The sequence below is a fragment of the Hirundo rustica genome, chromosome 3 (genome assembly GCF_015227805.2).
Source record: "Hirundo rustica isolate bHirRus1 chromosome 3, bHirRus1.pri.v3, whole genome shotgun sequence".
NCBI classification, from domain to species: domain Eukaryota; kingdom Metazoa; phylum Chordata; class Aves; order Passeriformes; family Hirundinidae; genus Hirundo; species Hirundo rustica.
This window is the reverse complement of record NC_053452.1, coordinates 48,228,760-48,254,154: the sequence shown is the minus strand read 5'-3', so window position 1 is coordinate 48,254,154 and position 25,395 is coordinate 48,228,760. Positions and strand designations below refer to the sequence as shown.

Here is a 25,395-nt window from a genome sequence, read left to right as displayed (position 1 = left end):
ACACTCAGCTGGGAGCGTGTGTCGGTCTGTTGGAAGGTAGGAGGGCTCTGCAGAGAGATCTGGAACAGTTGGATGGATGGGCAGAGTCCAATAGGATGAAGTTTAATAAGTCCAAGTGCCGAGTGCTGCACTTTGGCCACAATAACCCCCTGCAGTGTTACAGCCTGGGGACGGTGCGGCTGGACAGTGCCCAGGAGGAAAGGGACCTGGGGGCACTGGTGACAGCAGCTGAGCAGGAGCCAGCAGCGTGCCCAGGTGGCCAAGAGGGCCAATGGCATCCTGGCCTGGATCAGGAATGGTGTGGCCACAGGAGCAGGGAGGTCATTCTGCCCCTGTACTCTGCACTGGTGAGGCCACACCTCGAGTGCTGTGTCCAGTTCTGGGCCCCTCAGTTTAGGAAGGACGTTGAGACGCTTGAGCGCGTCCAGAGGAGGCAGCGAGGCTGGTGAGGGGCTTGGAACACAAACCCTGTGAGGGACAGCTGAGGGAGCTGGGGTTGTTTACCCTGGAGAAAAGGAGACTCAGAGGTGACCTTATCACTCCCTACAACTTCCTGAAGGGTGGCTGTAGACAGCTGGGGGTTGGTCTCTTTCTCCAGGCAGCGACTGACAGAATGAGAGGGCACAGTCTCAGGCTGTGTCAAGGGAAATACAGGTTGGATATTAGGAAAAAGTACTGATAAAGTACTGGAATGGTCTGCCCAGGGAGGTGGTGGAGTCACCATCCCTGGGTGTGTTTTTAAAAAGACTGGATGTGGCACTCGGTGCCATGGTTTAGTTGAGGTGTTAGGGCGTGGATTGGACTCGACGATCTTGAAGGTCTCTTCCGACCTTGTGATTCTGTGATTGATTCTTGTTAATAGAATCTTCTGGTTTTTGGACTTGCTATGATCTTGTTAGATTTGAAGTTTAATTAGAGAGGTATTGCTGTACAGTTTTTGAGAAACAATGTAATTGTTTAGTTGTTTAATTTGAACAGTGTTTTTCCTTATAATTTCTTTAAAGAAGGCGCAAGATCAGTAGTGTCTTGTCACTGCTCAGATTAGTCTAGCACTGTAAAACATTGAAGAAATAACATGAGTGTACTTCCAGTGAGACATAGACGGAATAACTTTTTAAACTGCTCTAGTGCTGCCACAGAGGAAGTGAATAAAATTCATGGAGATGCTTGAATAAGATTTGCTAATTTAAGAGGTAAATGTACATTGGAGTTGACTATGTCAGGGTTTTTATGAACTGTATGGTCACACTTATTTATAATATTAGTTTACATGAAGAAGATATCATTCCATTGCTTAACACACAGGTGCATTCCTTGAAGTTTTATTGATAGAAATTCTTCTTGGTAAAAGCCTGTAGATATCGAATGGTCTGGACAGATAATTTGCATGAATGTACTGATTGGGTAATTTTGAAATAGTCTTACTCATCGCTCTTCATAATTTCCTTCAAAGCAGGAACAGAGTTAGTTGAAGAAGCCTAAGTTGTTGCAGTGTTATTTCCTTCTAGTAACAATTTCAGAGTATTCTGAAGTATGTTAGGTGAAAACCAAGTAGCAATTGATTGTACATTCTGACAATTGACATTGAATTTCTATTATTCACAATATCCTGACAGTAAGCAAAAACAATGATGGTAAAGGTGAAAATGCAAGTACATTCAAAAGCTGAGTGAACGCTATTTTCCGATATTTGATGTGGACTGCTTTGTGTTCATTCGTGTTTAAAATAAGTAAAAATGCAGTTCTTTAACCAAATTATTTTAATACTTCAATAAATCAAGTCTTTTTCTTATTCTTAATGTATTTATAATATCAGTATAAAACTAAAGATAGAAGGAGACTGATCCCCCAATATGTCTATAAATGGGCAATTTTCAAGGTTATGAGTGCGTGGAGGACAATTACTTAGCCAGAGATGTTGCACAGGAAGACATCAACATGAAGTACAGACTTAGATTGCATAATTGAAAAGGGATTTTGTATATGTGTTTCAGTTTTTTGTGGGATGTTCTTTTGTTACATCAGAAGTGCCTGCTTTTGGTGTCTTAAGGCTTTCCTTTCTCTTTCAGAAAATGCTGGGACAGAAGAGATGAGTACTCCCTTTACTAAGGCCTAAAACTGCCTGTTGAAAAACAATCCTGACCAGGCAATATACGAATGGCCCAAGGAAGCCAGCAAATTGATATTCAGGTTTTACGTGACCTGCGACAGAAGTTTCCTGAGGTACCTGAAGGTGTTGTATCCAGATGCATGTTACAGGTCAGTGCTCTGTTCATGGCTGTAAAAGTAAGCAGCGTTGCTGATTTAAGCTTTCTATATGGGCATCCCCTCTATAAATGAGAAAAATATATGTAGCCAATTTCCTTATATTGCACAGCAAGTGAAGTATTAAATTGTCCTCTCTTTTTCTGTGCCTAATCCGGGGTGGTCCAAAGTAAATCAGCCTGTAAATCAGTAACCAGTGTGTGCATGGAGACTACTGTCTCACCAATCAGTATGCTCATGCCTTTTGGCCATCTCAAGAGCCAAAACTAACTGTTGCAGAAGGAGGAACGCAAAGTCAACCTGAGTCCAGCAGGGGAGATTTAATGCAATGCTACAAAGAGTGGCATTTTAAAATTTTATTTTCATTTTTATTTGAGTGTTGGACAGCTCCAGAAGCAACTTTACTACCTGGTCTCCATCAGACTCAAAGGTGGGCCCTTGCCTCCGTGCAGGCTGGCCCCAATGCTTTCCATTCCCAGCTCCCTTGGCCTGCAGAGCCAGCCCTGGTGGCCTTAGGTGCCCTCTGCAGCAGGAGCCTGGAGTGTGATGTGGGCACAGCTGGGTGCTCGAGTCAGGCTCTCTCAGGCAGGACAAGGTACTTGCAGCCTCACCTCCATCATGTTAGACCTGAGTGGGGGTGAAGCACTGGTGTGCATCTGCCCAGGGCTTTGGCTGCTAGGTGGGCTTAATTTTTTTGCTGTACCTTTGGAGTCTATGTAGTTAATTAATGGATTTCTGTAGGGCTTGATAGTAACAAAGCATTTCTAACTAGTGCTGTACTTAGTGCTAAAGCTGCATATTCTCAACTTCTACATGCAGCTGTCTGTTTTTAATGCTGCCACTATCAGAACACATACCATATTTTTTATCAGCTTCTTGCTCTGTAGTGTCATGTTAGCTACTTCAGAAGATAAATTCATGTCCCTCCAAAGTCGAGTAGGGACACCTAAATGCCTAGAGTTAAATTTTGGTAGACTTATTTAACTATGTTGCTTAAACTGTTTGCTTTGCATTTTCCGTCAATTCAAAGCAGCCATACCGACTGATTTTCTTTTTCATTCTAAGATATTCAACTTTTGATTTACTCTGGTTAATAAGAGAGTTATCCAAATAGTCACACTGATCATCAGTAGACACTGATTAAAAAAATAATGGTTATGACTTCCCAGAAGCTGTCTCTGGACTATGGCTAGGACATCTGTGTTTATGATTCAATATTCTTTATATCCTTCTTGTTTGTCTTGCTATTTTCTGTGTATTTTTATATAGGAAACACATATTTTCTATGCTTACAGATGTATATTTACTCACACACACACATACATCCAAATGAAGTGTTTGTACTCTTGGTGTCTGTGAAATTTAATATTCATATTGTCAAGACTTTATCATGACTCTCCAGTCTTTCTAGAGTAAGAACTTGTGAAAAGTGCATTTCATCAACAGAATTGATTTTGATTTGCAAGAAAGCAAAATTCTGCTCGGGGCTCATGATATTTCAAACTTTCTCCAATCCCTTCTTTCTCATTATTTAGCTGAAAAGAAAACTGAACCAGAATATAAATTGCCTGTACTTGTTCTCAGGATTGTACACTGCTATTTTAGTTAGTGCTCTGTAGGACTTTATACTACAGCTGCAGTTTTGTTCTTCAAACATGAGAACTGCTTGTTCAGCAAGGTCTGTGGACTTGATGGAGTGAATGCATCTTTTGAATGTAATTCTTGGTAAATTTAAAAACTAATACTTGTCTTTAAGAGACTCAGCAGTCTTCATAACATTGAATACAGTGGATTTCTTTTTATTAAAAGAGCCTTAATAACTGTGAAGGAAAGATACTATACATCCCATATTATGACAGATTTATGGGGGAGGGGTGTATATTTTGAGGAAGTGTTTTAAGTCCGCTTTCATAAGAGGATCTTTCAAAAACAGTCTAGAGTAATTAATGTACCATGTGTGCAGTATTGTTAAACTAATTTGTCACACTGGAAAGCTACGTTTTTTGTGAGCTGAGAGCTAAGACTCACCTGAGAAAATCCTGTCATGTTGGTGGTTCCTTGAAATTTCTTGAGCTCTGGTTTCTCTGGCAACTTCTAACTTTGCTACTTTCTTTGGCTTGGGGTTTTGTTTGTTTGTGTTTTGGTTTGTTTGGGGTTGTTGCTATAAAAGCTGCCTAATATGACTTCTTCAAACCAACAAATTTTGTACTTGGACTGATGGGAAAGATTGAAAAGCAGAATTTGAGAGTGCTTGTGCACATGTTCGCAGTGCTGTTGTAAGAGTGTCTGAATCTTGAGTTCTGCCACCTTGTAGTTGAACATAGTGGAAGGAATTTCCAGTACAGGCACTAAGTGTAGTTTAGGTCAAAGACAAGTGCTTGAGGACATTCAGTGTAAGAAATGCCTTGGCCCCACAGTACCTTCTGTGCAGGCATCATATGTCAGGGTGAAGTTATTTTTAAGCTAGGAATTTAAGATACCCCAGGTGAGAATCTGAAAGAATATAATCAATTATGTAGTTTATAGTATTATTGATGATGCTTTTATAACAAGGAAAGTTTATTTGGGTTACTCTGAATTGTGCAGAAAAAAGTCAGTCATCCTCCCTAAATTCTTTGTAGCCAAACACTTACAGGTTTTTCTAAAGGAAGGTTTATAGCATTATGTATTTATAATAAAAAAAAATTAGAATTAAGGGTAAAGAGAATATGCAAATACCTTGAGGTAAATACCACGCTGTTGAAATACCTAAACAATATATAGCATACCAGAAACAGAGGATCACCAAAAAGCTAATAGGAGGAAGCTTAAACCTGTTTAATCTAGGGAGTAAAAAGTCTTGGACTGACAGCACTGAATATTCCTAAAAATTTTTGTATCCTTGTGTTCTTCCCAACAAGCCTCCTGCATTCAGCTCTCCCATTCTCCTCATTTAAAGGAGTCCCTGCAGTGCCCAGAGTCTGTGGACGTTGCTCCCTGTTGTCCTATTTTTTGTGTCTGGAGCATTCTATAGCTGCTCCTCAAGTCTACGTCCTCTCCTTGCTTCCTCATTTCCCTCCAACATTCTTATTCTTTCTTTTTTTTTCTTTCTCTTTCAGGGTGCCAACATTTTAAACTCAATTGGGACATGGGCAGAGATAAGATGAGGGGTATTGTTTTGCTGGAATATGCTCAGTCTGCCATCAACCGGTTCTCTGATCTGTAAAGAGCTAGAAGCGGTTGAAATTCTGCCTCTGCCAGCCAGAAGATGCCAGGGGTTCCATGTGCCCCCGTTTCCCCTTTGAGTTCTCCAATTTTCTCATTGACGTCACTGAAATTTGGGAATTGATTGGATGCGGTCTTTAAAAAGAAATTAAAAATTGTCCAAAGAAATGCATTCAAGCTGAATGTAAGGGCCTTGCAAGCTTGGCCTGTTCCTTTTTGGTTTGGTATTTTTGGCCTTTCTGTTAATAATTTTAATTCACTTCTTGCAAAATCTGCATTTGAGATATTTCTAGCTTGTTTTTCTGTGGCGTCCTATCTTTTTCCCTTTTCTGGCTCCCTTTTCTCCTTTGCAACAAATACCAGGCTATTGTTCTTAGCTTCTCTTACCAACTGTTCTGTCCGTGTGTTTCCTTTCTTCACTACTAACTTCCTTTGATTACTTTGTCCTCTGGTCCTTATTCCAAACTAGAGCTGATATGCATATCATCAATTTGATCTATTTTTATATCTCTGAATACTTTTTCATAGAAATCTTTATATAGAGCTGGCTTGTTAGATAGCATTTAGGGAATCCTATCATTTTAAAAAGTTTTATGGCTGGGGGGTTTTGGGGATTTTTTTTTTTTCCCCTTTAATTTGGAAGAATTCAGAACTGCATCTGGTCTAAATGAACACATAGTTTTGGTTTTGTGGGTGAAGTTTAGCCTTGTCATCCCTCTCCCACTTCTTTTTTCTTTTTCCTTTTTTTTTGTTTAATTATTATTATTATTTTTTATTTTTGTAAATCTGTATGGTAGAGACAGTCTTGCTATGTCTGCACAACACTGTCACCTTCATGCTGGTTGAAGAATGAGAAATGTCTGCTAGTTTAACAAAAATGACATAATAGAAAGCATGTAGCATGGATCAGTTTATCTGGTTGTGTTACTCTTTAACTAACTGATAATGTTGCTACTTGGCACATGCAATTTTTTTCCTTGATCACGTGCATTTTTTTCTAGTAACTATTTCTATGTGCTGGATGGATTTGCCACCTATTTAATGTTAATAACATGGGCCTGAACAGGTGCTCTTCTGGCTGAAAGTATTAACCTTTATTTCTTGGGGGTGGGAGGTTCTGTGTGAAAAGTGGTAGAGACAGAGCACAGTATGAAGAATTAGGTCCCTGATGCATGTTCACTCTTTTTAAAAATCCTTATGTAGGAAACTAAATTGGGAAGATTAGAGTACAGTATTATTAAACATGTGGAAACGGAGAAGAGAGATTAGCAGTTTGCTTCTGAAATGTTCCTAAAAAAAAATTAGCTAGGTTGTGATTTCTATTCTAAGTCATCGTATTACAGGTTTTAAAAGGTACAGATATAAGTATTTAAAAGCCTTACAGCAGTGGTTTAAAATGAAAATACAAATGTCCTCTGGGTTTTTGATTAATAGTTTTATCTTAAAAAAGGGTAATCCTGCTGTATTTGCGTAAACTGAATTTTTACATTTCTTCTAAAGTCATATACGGTACCTTGAGTCAGCGTGTTTCTTCTCTTCATAAGATTCACTTTCTGTTTTCAGCAGGAGGTAATGGATAACAGGTATTGAAGTGTTTGGGAAAACATTTAAAATAAACGTGTGGTTTCATTTCTGTTTTTAAGTTACTAATCGGTACTCTGCTGATGCTGTGAATCCATTCCTGCTGTCATTTTCCTCCCTAAAGCCAGGGATTTGATCTCTGCTGAAGATGATTCTGAAACTGAGAAGGAATAGAGAAAGTATTCCTCCAAGGTGTACCATACTGCATAAAGCCAAGGTGCAGGATCTCCCTGTCAATGCTTCAGAGGCAATGCAGACCTCTGCCCTTGGTGCCACTGGCTGAGTTACTGTTCCCAGAGCAGTGAGCTTCATGTGCAAGTCCTTTGTGTGTGTAGAGCAGCTATGCTAGCCAGCCACCTAAAGCTTTCTGTCTGATGCTATATTGTTAATTTTTCAGTTATGATTGGATGTATTCATACATAATTGTGACAGTATTTTATCAGTAATGTCAAACTTTCATCTGTCTTTTGTAGAATAACAATAATTTGGATGCCTGTTGTGCAGTTCTCTCTCAGGAGAGCACAAAGTATCTCTACGGTGAAGGAGACCTGAGTTTTTCGGATGATTCTGGGATTCCTGGACTACGAAATCACATGACATCTCTTAATTTGGATTTGCAGTCACAGAATGTCTATCACCATGGAAGAGAAGGAAGTAGAATGAATGGAAGTAGGACTCTAGCTCACAGTGTTAGTGATGGACACCTTCAAACTAGTCAGTCCAACAATGAACTGTTTCAGCAGGAACCACAGACAGCACCTGCACAGGTTCCACAAGGATTTAATGTCTTTGGGATGGCTAATACAGTTAGTGCTTCTAATCCAGGGCAGCATCTTGGATTTCACCTAGGCAGCAAAGGAGTATCTAACTTGTCTCAACAAACACCCAGATTCAACCCCATTATGGTAACTTTAGCTCCAAACATTCAGCCTGGTCGCAATACCCCAACATCTTTGCACATACATGGTGTACCTCCTCCTGTACTTAACAGTCCCCAGGGAAATTCTATCTATATTAGGCCTTACATCACAGCTCCTAGTGGTACCGCTCGACAGACACAGCAGCAGCCAGGCTGGGCATCTCAGTTTAATCCCATGCATCCTCAGCAAGTCTACCAGCCTTCGCAGCCGAGTCCCTGGACTACTATTCCTACATCCAGTACTACGCCACATACCTCATCGCAACACTCAACACAGCCAAACCAGCAAGGCCACCAGACTTCTCATGTGTACATGCCTATCAGTTCTCCTACTACTCCACAAGCACCTATGATTCATTCATCTGGTAGCTCACAACCTTCTGTTCATAGCCAATACAACATTCAGAATATATCCACAGGACCTCGCAAAAATCAAATTGAAATCAAACTTGAACCGCCACAAAGAAACAGTTCTTCTAAGTTGCGTTCAACTGGCCCTCGTACCTCCACTGTTCCCTCTTCCCTCAACAGCCAGACGTTAAGTAGAAGTCAACCCACTGTTTACATATCGGCCAGTCCTCCAAATACTGATGAAGTGATCACACGTGGTCAGCCCAAGGTCTACATTTCAGCAAATGCCGCGACAGGAGATGATCAGCTTGTGCGGAACCAGCCCACGCTTTTCATATCGACAAATCCTGGAGTATCTACTACTGCTAGGAATATGTCTGGTCAAGTAAGCATGGGTCCTGCATTTATTCATCACCATCCACCCAAGAGTCGAGCAGTGGGCAACAGCACCACTGCAACCTCTCCTCGAGTGGTTGTTACGCAGCCTAACACAAAATATACTTTTAAAATTACAGTTTCTCCAAATAAGCCCCCTGCAGTTTCCCCAGGGGTAGTATCCCCAACTTTTGAACCTACAAACCTTCTAAACCTTCCTGATCACTATGTTGAACCAGAGGGTATCCAGCATCTCACTGACCCTGTTTTAGCACATGTGGATAGGATCAGTGATGCACGGAAATTGAGTATGGGATCTGATGATGCTGCCTACACACAAGGTAATAATCTTAATATAAATTGTAGAGATTTTGATCAGGTTGTCAATTCAGTGTGTAGATTGCAGAAGAGCAGGAAACAGTTAGTAACCTTTGTGATGTTAATACAGTATCTTTAATTTTAGCATTTGTCAGTGTTTCCTAAATGAATAAAAGTGTTTTATAAGCAAATCATAGATTTCTTTTTATGGTAAAGACATGTAACTGAATACTTGAAGATATTCTTCTGTTTGTCTTAAGTAGATATGTTATCTGTTTAATGGAGTCATACCATCTTCATTTTTATGTTGTTCTGCAAGAAACATCTACGTTTGTTCGACTTGTCTTAGTGATTTAAAGTGACAATTCCATTATCAGATTTTTGAATCAGTTGAGGTACTGTTTACATTGGATAATGTTTGGTGGGTTTTTTGTTTTTTTTTTTCATTTTCCCCCCTTTTGCGAGTGTTATTTAAGAAGAAAGAAAAGCAGACATCAAAAGCAATTAATGGGACAAAGTGTTGGCCTGGCCTCCATGTTTCCTACTGTGTGCCTGACAATAAAATGCTTAAAGTCTTGATACTTACTTCTGTTACATTTTAAAATGTGAGAAGCAACACCAAACCAAGGGAATCTGTTTTATGGGATCAGTGGTAGGGGCGGGGTAAAATCTAGAATATGTGATACAGTGAGATAAGCTGTTAATGTTTTTCTTCTGTTTTCATGGGTTTGCATGCTTTTATTACCAACTTGATGGTTTGTTAACCCTCCTGTAAGCTTTTTACATAAAAATATTGAATAAGTCTTAGGATACTTACGCAGTATTCATGATAGGTTGTCAAAATAATTTGGTTTTGACCTCACTGGACCTCTTTGGACTTAGCAAACAATTCAGAATTTAAAAAACTGGCTTGTTCCATGACCAATGTAAGCATTCTTTAGATTAATTTATCCATTTTATTTTGTAATCCAGTGTAATCCAGTGATTGCAGTGATCAGGACACTGGAAGCCAGGTCTGCATCTGGGGTACTGTGTTAATGAAGTAAATCAAAAAGTGATTCTAGCTTGTGAACTACTTCCGGATATAATTAACTTTGGGGAGGAATAGTCAATCCTAACTCAAAAGTTTCTAAAGGTTATGTGTCAAAACCAAAAAGCTAATCATCTTTACATTCTCTTGTGTTCAGTGCATAAAGAACTTTAGAAAATTCATCTGTAGGTAAGCAAAAAAAATGCCCCCCAGTTCATATTCCTTTTCTTACTTTGGAGGGAGACTTAGCTGTATTGGTCTTAGTCCTGGAAAACGTCATATATCAGAAATTAAGCAATTGAAATCTTGTCCTTAGGCTCTAAACAGTCTTCTAGATCATGAACTTGCTTCCCAAGCAAGTTGGATCTTTTTAGGTGTCACTAGAGGACAATAAGGTAAATGAATACTCACACAATCTGATTCTAAAAAGAAGACTGAAGAAAAGAACTTTATTATTTACCAAGACCTCGCTTGTATAGATTCTGAACAATGACCAGGGATTGGAGAACAAGGTTACCACCTCTCCATCCCACTGGCCAGGCTAGAAGTCAATTAGTTGACTCTCATCAGAGAGGAATGTAAATACAGTGATTGTTTATGGTACAAATGTGAGAACTCGGCTACAGAACTGTAAACATCTCACGAAACTCACAGAATGTGGCAACATTGGGGGTTGCAAAACTGCACTTTGGGCACTTTTTGGGGCGTCGTCCCTTTCTTCTGTTTATCCTTTCTGAGGGCAGTGGGTTCAACCAGGTCTACCTCTTTATCTCTTGTACCCTTGGTAGTAATGGCCACTGTAACCTCCTGCACATTCTCTACAAGCTGCAGGTATCAGCATTCAGTTTATCGAGATGAGGCAAGCTTGATACACAACCTGGAAGCATTGACCTCATGCCTGCTGTGGAGCACAGCTCTTCCTGAAGCCAAGCTGCAGCTTTTAGATGATGTGTAGGTGTATGATGTGGGCTGGTGTACTTTTAGGGACCTCAAGAAATCACCATCCATCTGCATCCTTCACTAGAAAGCACTTATATTTCTGAAGTTCTTTACATGAAGAGATGTTTTGCATTTCCGGCATGCATGCTCCATTTCTGCTGCAATAAGTGCAGCATTTCTTACTTTTTTGTTATTAATTAATATTTGGAAAGTTGAGAAGTCTGATAGATTTAATTGTATGATATTGAAATCTGGAAGTCCTAACTGTTGCTTTTAAACATGTTTCTTACACTTAGCAGTGTGGGGGGTTTTTGTTTTGGTTTGGTTTTTTTTTTTACTTCTTACATACAAAAAGGGATTTGAGTTACTTGATGTTTTCTGTGTTCTCTAAACTGCTTATGATTTAGCCAGACTGTCATAATCCTTCCATGTGAGGTGCTTGTTTCATTTTAATTTTAGCCAGAAAAGATGAGTAGTTTCTCTGGCCGTGATTAGAGAAAAATGTATTTTCATCAGCTTTTCCATTTCTGCCAGAATACTCCTTATCTTGGCAGGAAGAACTGAAACTGGCTTGAAGGAAAAGAAACCTTGGGGTGGAAGATGGAGTTGCTTTGATGTCAAATGAAGTTTCCTTTGCACTTTTTATTTATTTTACATTTACATGCATGGTCCAACCCAGGAGAACAGAAGATGTGTTGGACCTCTCTGTAGGTGCTGCTGCTTGCCATCAAAGAAGCGTTACTTTATCAGTGTGTGTGTAGGCACCTCAGTCTCCTTCCATGTTATTTCTGGTTTCCCTCCCAAGAAAGTCACAGCAGGTAGTAGAAGGCTGCCCCAGGTCTTGGTCTTATTTGCTGCCAAGCCTGGAGGTTATATTATGTGTAAACGAGTGGATACTGCTCAGATAAAATCAGTGTCATTTCCCTGGAATATTTGGTTGTATCTCTAGCACTGACTCTGTGAAGCTAAGAAACTCACTGTCACCAGACTTTTTAGAACTGGTTCCTGGGGGATGTTTCTCATTTTCTAGAATTCTAGTTTGAGATTCTGAGGAATGTGGAAATGTTGAGTGCATGTGTCTGCTGTTGAAGTCAGTAAGAAATGATGATGCTGTGGCAAGAGTAATGCAAGGTGCATACCCAGAAGGAGAGCCAAAAGAGGATGCATTTTTATGCTCTTCTGTTCAGTATCACTTCTGTCAGTGTGCAGAAGTATTCCCATTACTTGGCAGAGATTAGAATTTATAATTAGTTTTATTAATATGAAGTGGTTAACTGACATGTCAATATATAATTTGGTTTAGTAGAAAGTGTCTTAAAAATTGGAATCCTGTTAGAAATTGAAGATTCTGTACTGAGATGTATGCATGTCATGTGATGAGTAGTGAGGCCAAACAGTTATATTTAATTGTATTATATTATATATTATAAATATATTATATTTAATAGTTGCTCATTCTGTGGGTAGCTTTCCATCTGTAGAATGGGAGAGCACCCCATGAAGAAAATACATAACTGAGTAATAAAATCACTAGGTAGATGTTTTCTTCCTAGGGAACTTAAGTCCTTTGGTTAAATATTACACAGCCTTCACTGTCTGATGTTTTCATATTATTTTCTTTAACTTGAAAGAGGATGGTGTGCAAAGTTGAGCAAGTCATTGGTACCAACTGTAGTTATTTATGTGGATGCATGTTTGCTTAGCAATTCTTTCCACTGTCTTTTTAATGTAAATAAATTAACTGATAAGCTGGATTAGTAAATTAACATTTCACAGCTCTTGCTTTGGTTTCTTGGAGCTTCAAAGATAAATAAAGCTGCAAGAAACAAATTTATTTAATTCTTAGCCAGTCCTTGTAGATGTTTAAGAAAAAGGACTTGAATGAATTACAGCTGTGGCCCATGCTCCAAGGGGCTCTGAGCCCTTTGCATCAAGTTGTCTAAGAAAAAATACCACCTTATATTTGGCTCTGTATATCAGGCCTCACTCTTCAATGATCCTGTTTTTTAAAAAATAGGTGAATATTGAAAAGAGAGAACAACAAAAAACCATCAGTTTGAACTACTTAAGTTGCATATCAGATGACTGAATTTTGTGCAGCTTCAAATACAGGTTTTGAAAACATGGACAAGCATAAGTGTGTTTTGAGACTCTCATTAACCTCCTGCCACAGTGTAATTGCATTGCCGGAAATCCCCTCCATATCTAGCAAAATACAAGATTTAAGAAATATGTAGGTCTACAGGGTAGGGTGAAATCGTTGTATTCATAGATTAGAATTTATCTTAGAAACACTTAAAATAACAAAAGACATACTAAAATTCACAACATTTTTGAGAAAACAATTATATATACATTTACAGACTTTAAGGTATATTTAGTGCCTGACTGATAAGGTCTCTGGTAGAGGAAGAGTGAACTTTCGTCCTCCAGACGTTTGTGCTCCTCTCTGTAATTTTAATGATATACAGCCTTATGTGAAAAATGTGCACTGTGGATGTCAGAGGAAACAGTGGCATCTGCCAGAGCATTGAAATGTACTGCACTCTGCTGAATGCAAACGTGCAGAAGTGTAAAAAACTAGATGTGCCAAATACCCTGTTTGTACTTAATTAAGAAGTTGAACAGTGTTTTCTGAACATTTTCAGTTGCTCTGAGCAACACTAGAGGGAGCTGAATACTTAAATTGCCATTTTCCATTCATAAATACCTCACTGAAATAAAAGGAGGATTTTGTCTTCCCCCCACCATTGTTTTCCTGCAGCTGCTAAATTGGTATTTAAGCAAAATTACCAAATTATATATGAAAGCCTGCACTTAAACCAATCTCTTTCAAGTTCCTTATTGAAGTTACTTTTAATAGTAGAAGGTTAGCATAGCGGTGTCAATTGATTCTTCTTTAATCACAATAGTAATTTTTAATGTGTGCTTTTAAAACCTGTTGGGATTTGAAATTGTCAGATGGTAGTCACAAAGCTCCTAGGAGAATAAATTGCATAACTCCCCAGACCTGACATGAAAATGAAAAGCATGTAATAGTGCTGTGTGCATCCATCAGTGCCTTCTGCTTGTGCAGTTTCATAATGACAGCTGAATTTCTAAACCTCACAAGTGGGACAACATAGAAATGAGAAATCATGGGGTTTTTTCCTGTACAAGAGTAGCTTAAAAAAGGAGATGAGGGATGCACGGGCCAAGTCTTGGTCATAGCCGAACTCTGGAGGCCTTGCCGTGCAACCTGATACTCCGGTAACAATGCTCCTCACCTACTGGCTACTCGCCAGCAGCCTGCAGTTTGACAGGTCTGAAGAGTTCTGAGTGTGGACAGTGGAGCATAGCTGTGTTGCCTCAGCAGTCTTACCAAGGTAATGAAAACAGAAGAGACTGTCTAAAAGTGGAAATAAAATGTAGAAAGAAAAAGGGATTGTACACTCCCTGCAGGAGTAGAGGCAAAGTAGTCTTTGATTTCCTTTCTTTAGACGTGCAGCTACGTTTGCTGTTTGTAAAAGGCTTTTCAAGAGGAGAGACTGTAGAGATTATTTACCTATAATTCCAAGTCTTCAACAAAAATCTTGAGATTTCAGTTATTACGTTTTTATTTTACTTATGAGCGCAATGCAATTTTTGCTGTAGTGCGGCTACTGTGACCTAAAATAAAGGTGATTGTTTATGAAAACTTCTCTGATTTCTCTGATTTGAACAAAACATAGCAGAAGCGAGGTGTCATTTCAGTGTCTTGTGGACATTTGTGACTCAAAAGCCTAGGCTGGATCTCAGTACGGCCTTATGGTCTGTAACACTGTTCAAAAATAGTTTGGCATGGTTCCTCCTTTTAAAGAACCTCTGGAAGACAAAATGCAGTGTGTGAGTGAATGAATGAACAGGCAGGAGCTGCAGGAGAAGACAGTTCTGCTTGCCAAAGATGTGGAATATAGCATCTTTTTGATGTGGGGGGGGGGTTTTGGTTTTTTTTTGTTTTTTTCTCTGTTACTATTTGGGAAACCTAGGTAACCAGATTTGAGTGCTAAGTTTTTGATACCTGAAGAAATTATGAGGAATTAAACATCATGTTCCTGCTAGAATTTGGCTTAAAGACTTTGTGAGACAAATTCAATCTTTTAAAAATACCTTGTTATTGCTATTTCTTTATAATTTCCAGGGTGATATAAAGGTATTCATAGCCTGTGAAAATTATCACAGTTTATATGAATTCCTAGTTTAATGGATTAATTAATGGCTGTGCAGAAGTTAAAATGATTCTTTGTTTTTTTTTAAATGAAATACATTTTTATAGAGAGTGATTATTACTATGAGCAATGATATCTGCTTTTGTGATGATATTTAATAGTAAACCTGCCTTCAATGAAATAAACTCATTTGATTGCATGAATTTGTGTTATCTGCCACTTAGGTTGTTCATACCTTTAAAAAACTGTTGTTTAAATGCTAAGTTCATTGTTTCTAAATTAGGTCTCCTTGTGCCTTTGCTTTACAAATAGTAAGCAGCCTTATAAATTGGAAACTGAACTAATGGTTCTGCACTGTAGTTAAGGGGTAAAATGACACAATCCAGCTTTTGGCAAATATCGCAGTTTGCTAGTGGTGTGCTTATTTCTGGTTGGGTTTCTTTTGATGAGTCTTACTGTGATCCAGTCCTAATTGCAATAAGCATATGTAGTGCTCCATATTGCAGTTGTCTGAAATCCTCTTCGTGCTACCTGTTTTGCAGTGCTTGAGCTGAATACACAAAGAAATATTTGTTCCTGGCTTTGGGTAGTCAGTCTGGAAGGTTTTTACAGATTACAGTTAAATTTTGCATGGCCTTTTATTACGTTGTATGGCTTTCTCATATTTGCTTGTCTGTAGTTAGTTTGTGCTGTTTTCAAAAACACAGCACTTCTGTCTTATGGCAGATCTTCTTGTGCGGAAATTGGAAAAGCGCTCTGTAGTGGTGTTTTTTTGTTTTTTTTTCCTGAAAGAACACTAACTTGGATCTTAATCTGATGTTGCCATGTGAAGGATAATAAAGTAGATAAAATGGGACTTTATGTATTGCAGCTTTACTGGTACACCAGAAGGCCAGGATGGAGCGACTTCAACGAGAACTTGAGGTTCAAAAGAAAAAGTTGGATAAACTAAAATCAGAGGTCAATGAAATGGAGAATAATCTAACACGAAGGCGCCTGAAAAGATCGAATTCTGTTTCCCAAATTCCATCAGTAAGTTGAAACGTCTGTAGGGTATAAACTAAAAACCACAAGTGTGATCTGTCACAATAAATTGAAGGAAGATTTGTTCATATACTGACAATATACTAGGGACAGACAGTACAGTTGGAATTAAGCTGGTAAACTGGAGTTTAGAGCAAGGACTAATTTAACCACAACCTTGCGGTTCACTAATTGCTTTGTGAAGTATTGCTTTTAAAGGCAGTCAAAAAGCTTGACCTGGTAATCCTTACAATTTAATACTAATACTGCCGTCACACCAAGTACTTTTTGGTCTTGGTGCGTATACTGAGCTCAGAGAAACTGATCAATGCACCAGTTTTCAGTGCTATATGATCATCCATTGATCTGGTGGACTGGACCACTGGCTGTGCTCTGACTGCAGTTTGGAGTTGTTCGGTCAGCTCAGAAGCCTGATGAGTGAGAATTATTCACTGGGTCTGGAAGCTTTTTCTGAGACTATGCTTGGATTAAAAGAAAGGTGTTCGTTAGGGAAGATTCTTTTATCATCATTTCTGAAATAACTAAATGCTGTCTATCTGTGCATGAATGGTAACTGTTCATAAACTGGGAAAATTACTCTAACAGGCAGATTTATTTTTTCAGCTGGAAGAAATGCAACAGTTAAGAAGTTGTAACAGACAGCTGCAGATAGACATAGATTGCCTAACCAAAGAGATTGATCTTTTTCAAGCAAGAGGTACAGTATGTCTTAGTACATCAGTAACTGTAAATGTTGATTTTTTTTTTCACTGTCCACATGTTTCAAAAAAGTCTGTGTCATAAATGATGGATATACACACTTTTTGCAAAATCATCACATTGAGTGAAACCATGGGAAGTAACGGTCTTTAAAGCCTGTTGTTTTTGTTGGCCATATGATTTTTCCTCATCCCAAAGTCACTCCTATTTCATACTTGGCTCAGAAGAGAGAAGTTTGTGATGCCATTTATTTATTAAATGCTAGGGATCAAAAATCTGGTTACCTGAGTAGCAAAGAGAGAGAGAAAGTTTTTTGAATGATACTACTATACTTATGTGCCTATCTCTCACTTTTGTCTTCCACTTTTGTCTGTATTTAGCCTCTCAAGTTAGCAAATACAAAGTGTGGTTGTAACTTTCAGTGTGCTCTCTGCTTTCCTTGTCTGCAGGGACACAGCCTTTGGTCATGGGGGTGAATATGAGACAGCTGAGCCAGTTCAAGAACCGCCAGCAAGAAAGCTTTCTCTCTTCCTGCTTCTCTCTCTTGCCACTTACTGAGCTCTGGCTCTGTATCAGTTTTTTAGACCCTTTGCAGAGCTGATTCTGTTCATGAGCCAAGCTAAAACTTGGATTGCTGGAAAAGCTTGCTCCAGCTGATGTGAGGGAGAGGCACAGGAAGGGAGAACTGAGATAGTGAGAGGGAAGGAACTGATACTTCCCACTTTGAGCAGCAGTGAGCTGTTAGATCAGTTGGGAGATGAGCCACAAAAGTTCTGCTTCAGACAGTGTACCTGCAGTTCAGGAGAAGGTAGACAGGTGTACTGAATGTAATGCTGCACTAAAAACTTGACCTTAAACAGAGGGAATGGTGGGTGATTTTTTTTTTTTGCTTGTTACAGTAAATTGCATTTAGAACTTCCTCTGAGTTTTAATTCTAAGCATGTATGATGCACTGCATAGTAGGTAAGATATCTCTGAGTTTAGCTGCAATTTAGAAAAAGAAAATTAAGATTTACTTATGATCCTGAAGAGTGTTAGGAGAAGATGTCTTAAAGGAGTTTAGTGTGCTAGATTTTGTCTCTGACTTTATATTGCATATTTTGGGCAATAGGTTTCTTAAAATGTATTGCTGAAATTACTAATATCTCACTTAGGTCTGTGTTAACACCTTGATATAAAAGGTGGTAAGTGAATAATGGTGTTGTTAAAGAATTACTGCCAGAAAAAACTGATATGTGTCCCTACTCAATTTATTTTCTTAAACTGCTGCACTTTTTTTTTATTATTATTTTTAGGACCACATTTTAATCCCAGCGCTATTCATAATTTTTACGATAATATTGGATTTCTTGGTCCCGTGCCACCAAAACCCAAAGGTATTGTATTGATAAAATTTGTATTTGATACAAATACCTGCTTTGTATCTAATATCAAGTTCTAATTTAAGTGTCTTGTTTAAGTGTTGATTGCAAAATAGATTACTTCAAAAGCATACAAACTTTGCATTTCATTTGTATTGGCAGTAAGTGTGCTTCTGTTTGCTCTTGTTTGCTCTCTATTCGTACTTCAGGAAAGAGAAGTATATTAAATGGGTTATGTTAAAGATAGATAATGTAGTGTAAGGTAGTTTGTATAATGGAAGCATCCATCTTTCTTTAAGAATGAGCATGAGGTACATTGCTTAGGGACCAGTGAAACTCACTTAGATGACTTCACCATTATTTATAGTGAAGAGTAGATTTACTACATGTAGTAACAACTCGGGTTGATTACCCTCACTGGAAGTCGTGGCTACTGTAGAATTTGTATTAACAAGTTACATGAAAGCCTCCTCTGACTGTTGGTAAATATAGTTCCAGGTATTTGAAGAGGAAAGTAATGCAGTCCAGTAGGACGGTCAGTATTGCTGAATATTAGCCACTCTTCAACATTCTACTTGTCATTGGTTTACACATTGCTTACTTTTTCCCTCTCAGGTTGTCAAACAAAGCAGAACAATTACCTTTTGTGTTTTACATAAAGCAGAGAATGAAATCAATTTATTTGGAACAGCATCATACTATGACTTTAGGCAGACCACCTCATGAAACATGGAGAAAATCCACTGGTGTTTCTGCACAATCTTTCTGTCCAAGAAATTGTCCACATAATATAGATTATGTGTGTGTTTAATTGTCCTTGCAGTGTGCAGTAACTGTTGTTACAGAATCTCATCTTAGAGATTTCTGACATTCCTGCATTGTCAAATGGTCTAGATAAATTGGGCTTTTTGTCCCGCAGACATTTTCCAAACCAGTACTGTTTTTCAAGCTTTACAAAGCACTTTCTGTCCTTTGTTACCTGAGCTGGTAGTGAAAATTCGAGTAAAGTTCAATCCAAACACATTCCTATTAGACACATTTTACAACTGAACCATGAAGAACATCTGTCAGTTATATACTTCCTTTTGCAATAAATAAAAACTAACCTATCAAAGAAGGAAACTTAAATTAATTTTTTTTGGCTAGCTGTCAACATTTCTATTGGCTTATCTTGCAGAAGCTCACAAATTTACGTGCTTCATTCAGTCTATCTTGAAAAATGCAAAATTAACCCTGCCTGGTTTATAAAGCTCCAAACTCCCTCTGTCAATTATCTTTATTTTCTTCTTTTCTTTTTAAAAAAATATCACTGATGTATCTTAGTTCTTCATTAACTTTAATTTTCATTTCATGTTAAGCTTCAATTTAGCTATCACGTAAGCTTTGACTTAAACCAGAATTACTGCTGTTCACAAAAGAACAACAATAATTCTTGCAACTATGATCGGTACCATTGTACTTCTAGAGTCCTTGCTGTCATTTTGCAGCAATTGACGCTGATGAGTTGCTGATGAGATGTTCCCCAGATGAAATAATGGGCTAAAAGGATTTTGCAGTTGCCTAAACTGAGCAACCCTTAACTTGAGAAGTCACTCATCTCTTTTCATCCTTTTCATTCCTTTTCTCTCTTCTTTTCTCTTTTAAAATAGTTGAAGGTTGCTACGTAGCACATAATGCAGAAAGATGTGTTGTATGGTTGGGAGGATTACTCTAGCGTGACAGAGCCAGGCAATTGTTTTTCTTTAGTACTTTTATCTGTTGAGCTGGCTTGAAGAACTGCTACCTTCTTACTAGGATCAAAAAGTTAAACATGTCAAAGGGTTACAAAGCACGTACTTCTTGTCACAATGAATTTTAGACTACTCCATAGACCTCAAACTTCTAAATCTCGTCCATGTTTCCTATGCTGATTAATTTGAAAATTTTATCTCCTTTTTATGCTGTAGCTTTGAACTGAGGGAAGAAAGGAAAGAAGGCAGAGTTGAGGGATGGGAAACGTGATTTTTGTAGTTTTACCTTGAGCCTTTTGGCTGACTTAGAATGAAACTGTGGTCAGGGAGGTGGTAAAAAGCTGCTTCTTTTAATAACTGTGCTGTTCTCAGAGGAGCAAGATAGTTACTGAAAAAAAAAATCTCAGAATTCTTTCCATGCTGTTTTCAGTTAGTAACTGCTTATCTTATCTCTTCCATGTCACAGATCAGAGGTCCATTGTGAAAACACCAAAGACTGTTCCAGACACAGATGAAGATGAGGGAGCTCAGTGGAGTTGTACCGCCTGTACTTTTTTAAATCATCCAGCCTTAAATCGCTGTGAACAGTGTGAAATGCCCAGGCATTTCTGAGCCAACAGGCCCATTACCTTCCCTAAAACCATAGCAAACGTACAAGGAATTGTCCAGGCATTGGGGGGCAAAAAAAGCATTTATGCATAGGATTTTGTAAAATGGAAGATGTGACAAGATGGTATTTTGCTAATGTTAAATGTCAGCCCACAGAGCAAGCAATACCTCAGAGTTGTGTCACAGGCAGTTGACACTGACCGGCTGAAGGGTAATCTGCTGAGAGACTCGCCAGCTGCCTAAACCATGTACAGTATTACCAGTAACACACACCGTGTTCAGGGCCTGGGTGTTGCCCATCCTCTTCTCTGCCCCCATGTCACTACTGAATTTTGACAGGGGAAAGGAATAGAGTGCTAGTGTTTTTATTTTCAGAGCTTTCAGTGAAACACTACATGCACAGAGGAGATCTTAAAAGGAACAAGGTTTAAGTATTTAAACTGTTTGCTGCCATATAGTGCCTTTGATAAAGGGAAGAACTTCACAAATCAGTGGTACTCTTTGCCTTGTCTTCCCTGAAAACATCTCTGTGAACCCAGAAACCAGTACAATCACATCTAAAGATGAAAAGGAAAAACTGCATGCGTTGTCTGTACAATACACACAGTGAAATACCCCAAAGCTTTTCCTACTGTACATAGCTCTAGAGCCTGCTTTAAGTGATTTCTTTTCCTCACCTTTATTATTTTCTTGTACTTCTGTATGTATAGTGTAATAGTCTTTTTGTTAACTTTCTTTTTTTTTCCCTTTAAGTGATTAAGCACGATCATGTCCCTTTTTTTAAGCTTTTATCTGAGAGAAGCGATGCCTTAAAATAAGAGCATTAATAAGAAACTATGCACAAAATAGCTTTCCTCTGCTCATTCTGTACATTGTTCTTGTAAATGCTGATGATCTGTGAAGACCTGCAGATGCAGCGTGGTAAAAGCGCAGGAAAAGTTGGAAGAGTTATGCATATAGTTCACTCTGTACACTGAGTTTTACGGTGGGTGACACAAAGGGAGCATTTTGTCTGGTGTGAGGATACTTTATACTAGGAAACTTTCAACCCACCAACAGATCAGCATCCGAGTTAAGCTTGCTTCATCTGCTGGGTGTCTTGCAGACTCCTGAAGAGAGATTCATTGGGGAAGTACATACAGTGCCAAAATCAACAGCAGCAGCATCGTACAGCTTTGTTCAAGGACTTTAAATGCTTTCCTGTTTCGGCAGCCAGTTTCTAAACCTGACTTTGTGGTGAAGTCTCATATTTATAGAAAACAAGGATAGCAACTGAAATAAAGGCTGGAAAAGAGAAATCAAACAGACTTGAACACTGAAGCAACCTCAAGCATCTCTTTTATTTTGATGATCTATTTTTTTAAGGAAAATACTCACGTGATCGGGGATGTATGTAACCGAGATCAAGAAAATGGAATTCCAGTACAATATGCATGAAAGACGGCACGCAAAGAATTATGTAGCAGCAGCACTTAGTGTGAGGCTGGAGGGAGTGCTAACAATGTAGCAAGAGACAAAGTAGACTGTCACCCACTGTAAACATCCGCCAGTGGACACTTTATTAGGAGTTTTACAAGTGATCTATGTGAATGCACAGAGGCCTTTGTTTTGAAGGCTTTGCATTTTTTTTTATGTGGGAAGAAAATGTCAATCCCAGGTAATTAGGCAGTAGACCCAAAGCACTTGCATTCAATGCATTTTGTTTATAAAATGAGGCCTTGTTTTTCAGCTTCATCTGCAGTTCTATGTGAAGATTGACAAATCAGTTTTTACCTGTTTATTAATAAAACCTAATTTGGATATCTTGAGTTGATGGTTTTGTGATTTAGCTGGGTAAACTGCCTTTGTAACAGATAAGTTATTTATAAAAATTAAAAAAAATATATATTCTAATGTTTTCTTTTGTGATTTGTTTGCTTTTTCCATGATGTGGAGCAACAGAATACTCAACGGAACAATAAGCATTACCAGTATTAAAAGTAGGCTGATTTCTTTCGACGAGAGTTTTTATTTGAGCCTTTGTTTTGTTGAACCTTGTTTCTCCTTCCATGTGATACTCTGTTTAATTCCAGTTCAGTGAGCATAAGGAATGTATTTCATAAAGTTGCACTGACGAGATTGTTTTCTGACCAAAGACCCACTCACTTACTCATAAAGCAATAAGCTATACACAGGCCCTTTTTTACTTCATGCTTGTGGGCTTGATGATTTTTAAAATATTTTTTCTAAATCAAAATGGACAACCATCTTGTGGTAACAGATTGCAAACTTCTGTTGATTTAAGCACAGTTTAAGGATGAACATGGTTAAACTGCATCTTGGTGCTATGGATATAAGTGCTCTGAGATGTGGAGTGAGTGTTACTTGATGTGTCTTTCCTGCATGGATCCTGTCAAAGCAGGTATTTGTTATGTGGAGAGTTAGGCTGTCCTGAGCCATACTGATGCTGTGTAAAAGGCCTTCAGGAGACATCTGAAAACTGATTTAGCAAAAAAAATTAGCTACAGATCCAGCAAAAAAATTCCTTAATGCATATTATTCAACTAGTGTGCCTTAATCTGCAATATGAGAATTAGTGGTTGGAGTGAGGGGCCAACTGTATTTATAAAGGAAGCTATAAAATCCAGTCAGCTGAGAGGTGGAAAGAGCATATTTGGAGAAATAGGTGAGATGGAATCCCACTCATTCTATGGAAATGTATAATTGATATTTTCCCTGTATTTGAGTGTTTATTTTCTGAACGGAAAAAAAAAAAACCAAACAACTTAACCCTTGCTCCAGCTAGCTGTGCAGAGCCATCTGCTCAATATGTGTATGTGTTGGACAGCCTTTTCAGTAACTGATCCTGGAACAGTGGGGTAAGAGAAATGGTCTCTCCAGTGTCTATTCTACACTTTTATCTTCCCCTTCAAGAGTTTTATATTCTTTGTGTACTTCTGGTCAGGTATATCATCAGATAGTGGCATATCAATGTAGTGTGTCATTAAGGGTTTTAGTTTGAAGGGTGAACTAGAACTAGATTTCACTGCTGGATTTTTTTTTCCACATAGAATATAAAAAAGAAATATTTGCAGTGAGGTTAAACTTCGTAATTGTTAACATTAGTAGTTTATCTTGGATGCTGATTTATGACTTTTTACTTTGCTGTGCTGTCTGTCGGGGATCTCTGTAAAAAAAGTACATGCAGGAAGGGAGTACTCGACTTTCAGAGATGCTCCTGTTTATTTTTTGTAAATGTTTAAGATTATCACTTGGTCAAGTTTCAGAATTGGGATAACTTTAGAAATGTAGCAGTGAAACAGAGCTGCTGCTGGGCTGCTGTGCAACATCAATCTGTGGAATTGCCTTCAGTTCACCTTGCTACTTTCTAGATACATTAGGAAAATGTCTTGTGCAGTCTCCAATCAGTAGAGCTCTTCAGTTGTCCAGGAGTGTGGCCAGGTGTGGCACCCATGAAATTGTTTAATTGTGAGATTCAGTGTCTTCAGTCTCAAGCTAATGATAGATTGGCTTTAAAACTGTGTGGTCGGTATTCATGCCTGTCTGTGTATTTGCTTTATCTGTATGAATTTAATAGCTCTTGTGATCTTTAACCTATTAAATTCATACAGTTTTGTGATCTTAAAATGTCTACCTTCAGTGTGTTTTGTAGGTGACCGGGGGTAGTACTGATACTGTCCTTATCAGTACTATATTTCTTCAATCAAATTCCTCCAACTTGAATGTACATTGGAACCTGGACACAAGTTAAAGGATTACTTGATTAAAGATGTAGAAGAAATATTAGAAAAAAGCTATCTATTGAAATCTACTATTTACTCTTTTCAATACTGCTTTGGTATTCTAAAATGGGAGTATTGATACAAAGCAGTAGCAGAAAGTTTTCAGTACATTTAACAGAATATGTAGTGCAGCTTGTGCAGCAACTGTTACTTATGTTTAATTCTAAATTTAGCAAGAAAATACTGTGATATTTTATCTCATGTTTGTTGAAAATTTCCTGACAAGTTGAACAGCAAATACAAATTAAACTTTAAGTTACTTTCATTGGCACAGGGTGGGACAATTACAGAGCATTCCTTTTTCAAGCCTGAGTGCTTGAATAGCTCTTTTATTGCTAATTTTGAGGAACAGTCTTTGATTTTATGTAGTCCAAAATGCCTTGTGAGGTTCATATTTTGTGTAAACTACTTTAAAAGTACTGAGTGAGAACAGGAAGAGTTAGTATGAAGTATTTGGGGGCCTCAGGCTCTATTAACAAGCTTAAGTGCTATAGGAACAATTGGGAGTGGTGGTGAACATTGAAAATTACATGATCAGACTAAACTTTGACTTTTTTATATGATTCTTTAATTTGTTTATTTTTCTTTGAGCAGTTCTGTATGGATGGCACCTACAGTAGAACTCAAACAATTCCACCTTCAGCGGCAGCACTGAGTGAAACTCAGAAATTGTTAACTTCAGTCAAGACTTCAGGCATGTTAATTTCCAGCAGTGCATGCTTTCATCACAACTGCAAATATTTTTAATATTTAATCAAACTATAACAATCTTCAGCCAGTGCAGTGCTGCTGCAGGCATGAGTTTAGCTGATTATTTTTCCCAGTGTTCTGTTCTCTTAATTGATTTAATTTGCAGATACCCATGTGTACTTACAAAGGACTTTGAGACAAAATGGTTGATCATCTACAGGGGTTCAAACTGCCTATGAATTGTGAATTCAATTAAAATAATAAAACCCTATCACATCACATGTGAGTGCAGATTTTAAATGTGAAAAGTA

At 38.2% G+C, this 25,395-nt stretch overlaps 1 protein-coding gene across 2 annotated transcripts in view; it reads left to right on the top strand.

Moving 5' to 3' along the window:
* TAB2 (TGF-beta activated kinase 1 (MAP3K7) binding protein 2) overlaps nucleotides 1–22,503 on the top strand; it is a 62,663-nt gene extending 40,160 nt beyond the window's left edge. Inside the window, exons 1-7 of one of the 2 annotated variants that reach the window (XM_058419914.1) lie at nucleotides 2,125–2,259; nucleotides 5,364–5,414; nucleotides 7,524–9,036; nucleotides 16,041–16,201; nucleotides 16,817–16,910; nucleotides 18,208–18,288; nucleotides 20,470–22,503. In XM_058419914.1, coding sequence (XP_058275897.1) covers nucleotides 7,644–9,036; nucleotides 16,041–16,201; nucleotides 16,817–16,910; nucleotides 18,208–18,288; nucleotides 20,470–20,615 — 1,875 coding nt within the window. In that variant the 5' untranslated portion in view covers nucleotides 2,125–2,259; nucleotides 5,364–5,414; nucleotides 7,524–7,643 and the 3' untranslated portion in view covers nucleotides 20,616–22,503. Of the gene's footprint in view, nucleotides 1–2,069; nucleotides 2,260–5,363; nucleotides 5,415–7,523; nucleotides 9,037–16,040; nucleotides 16,202–16,816; nucleotides 16,911–18,207; nucleotides 18,289–20,469 lie in introns of those variants that run through there. The other variant, XM_040059351.2, reaches the window with a different exon arrangement.
* The last annotated feature ends 2,892 nt before the right edge of the window (nucleotides 22,504–25,395 follow it).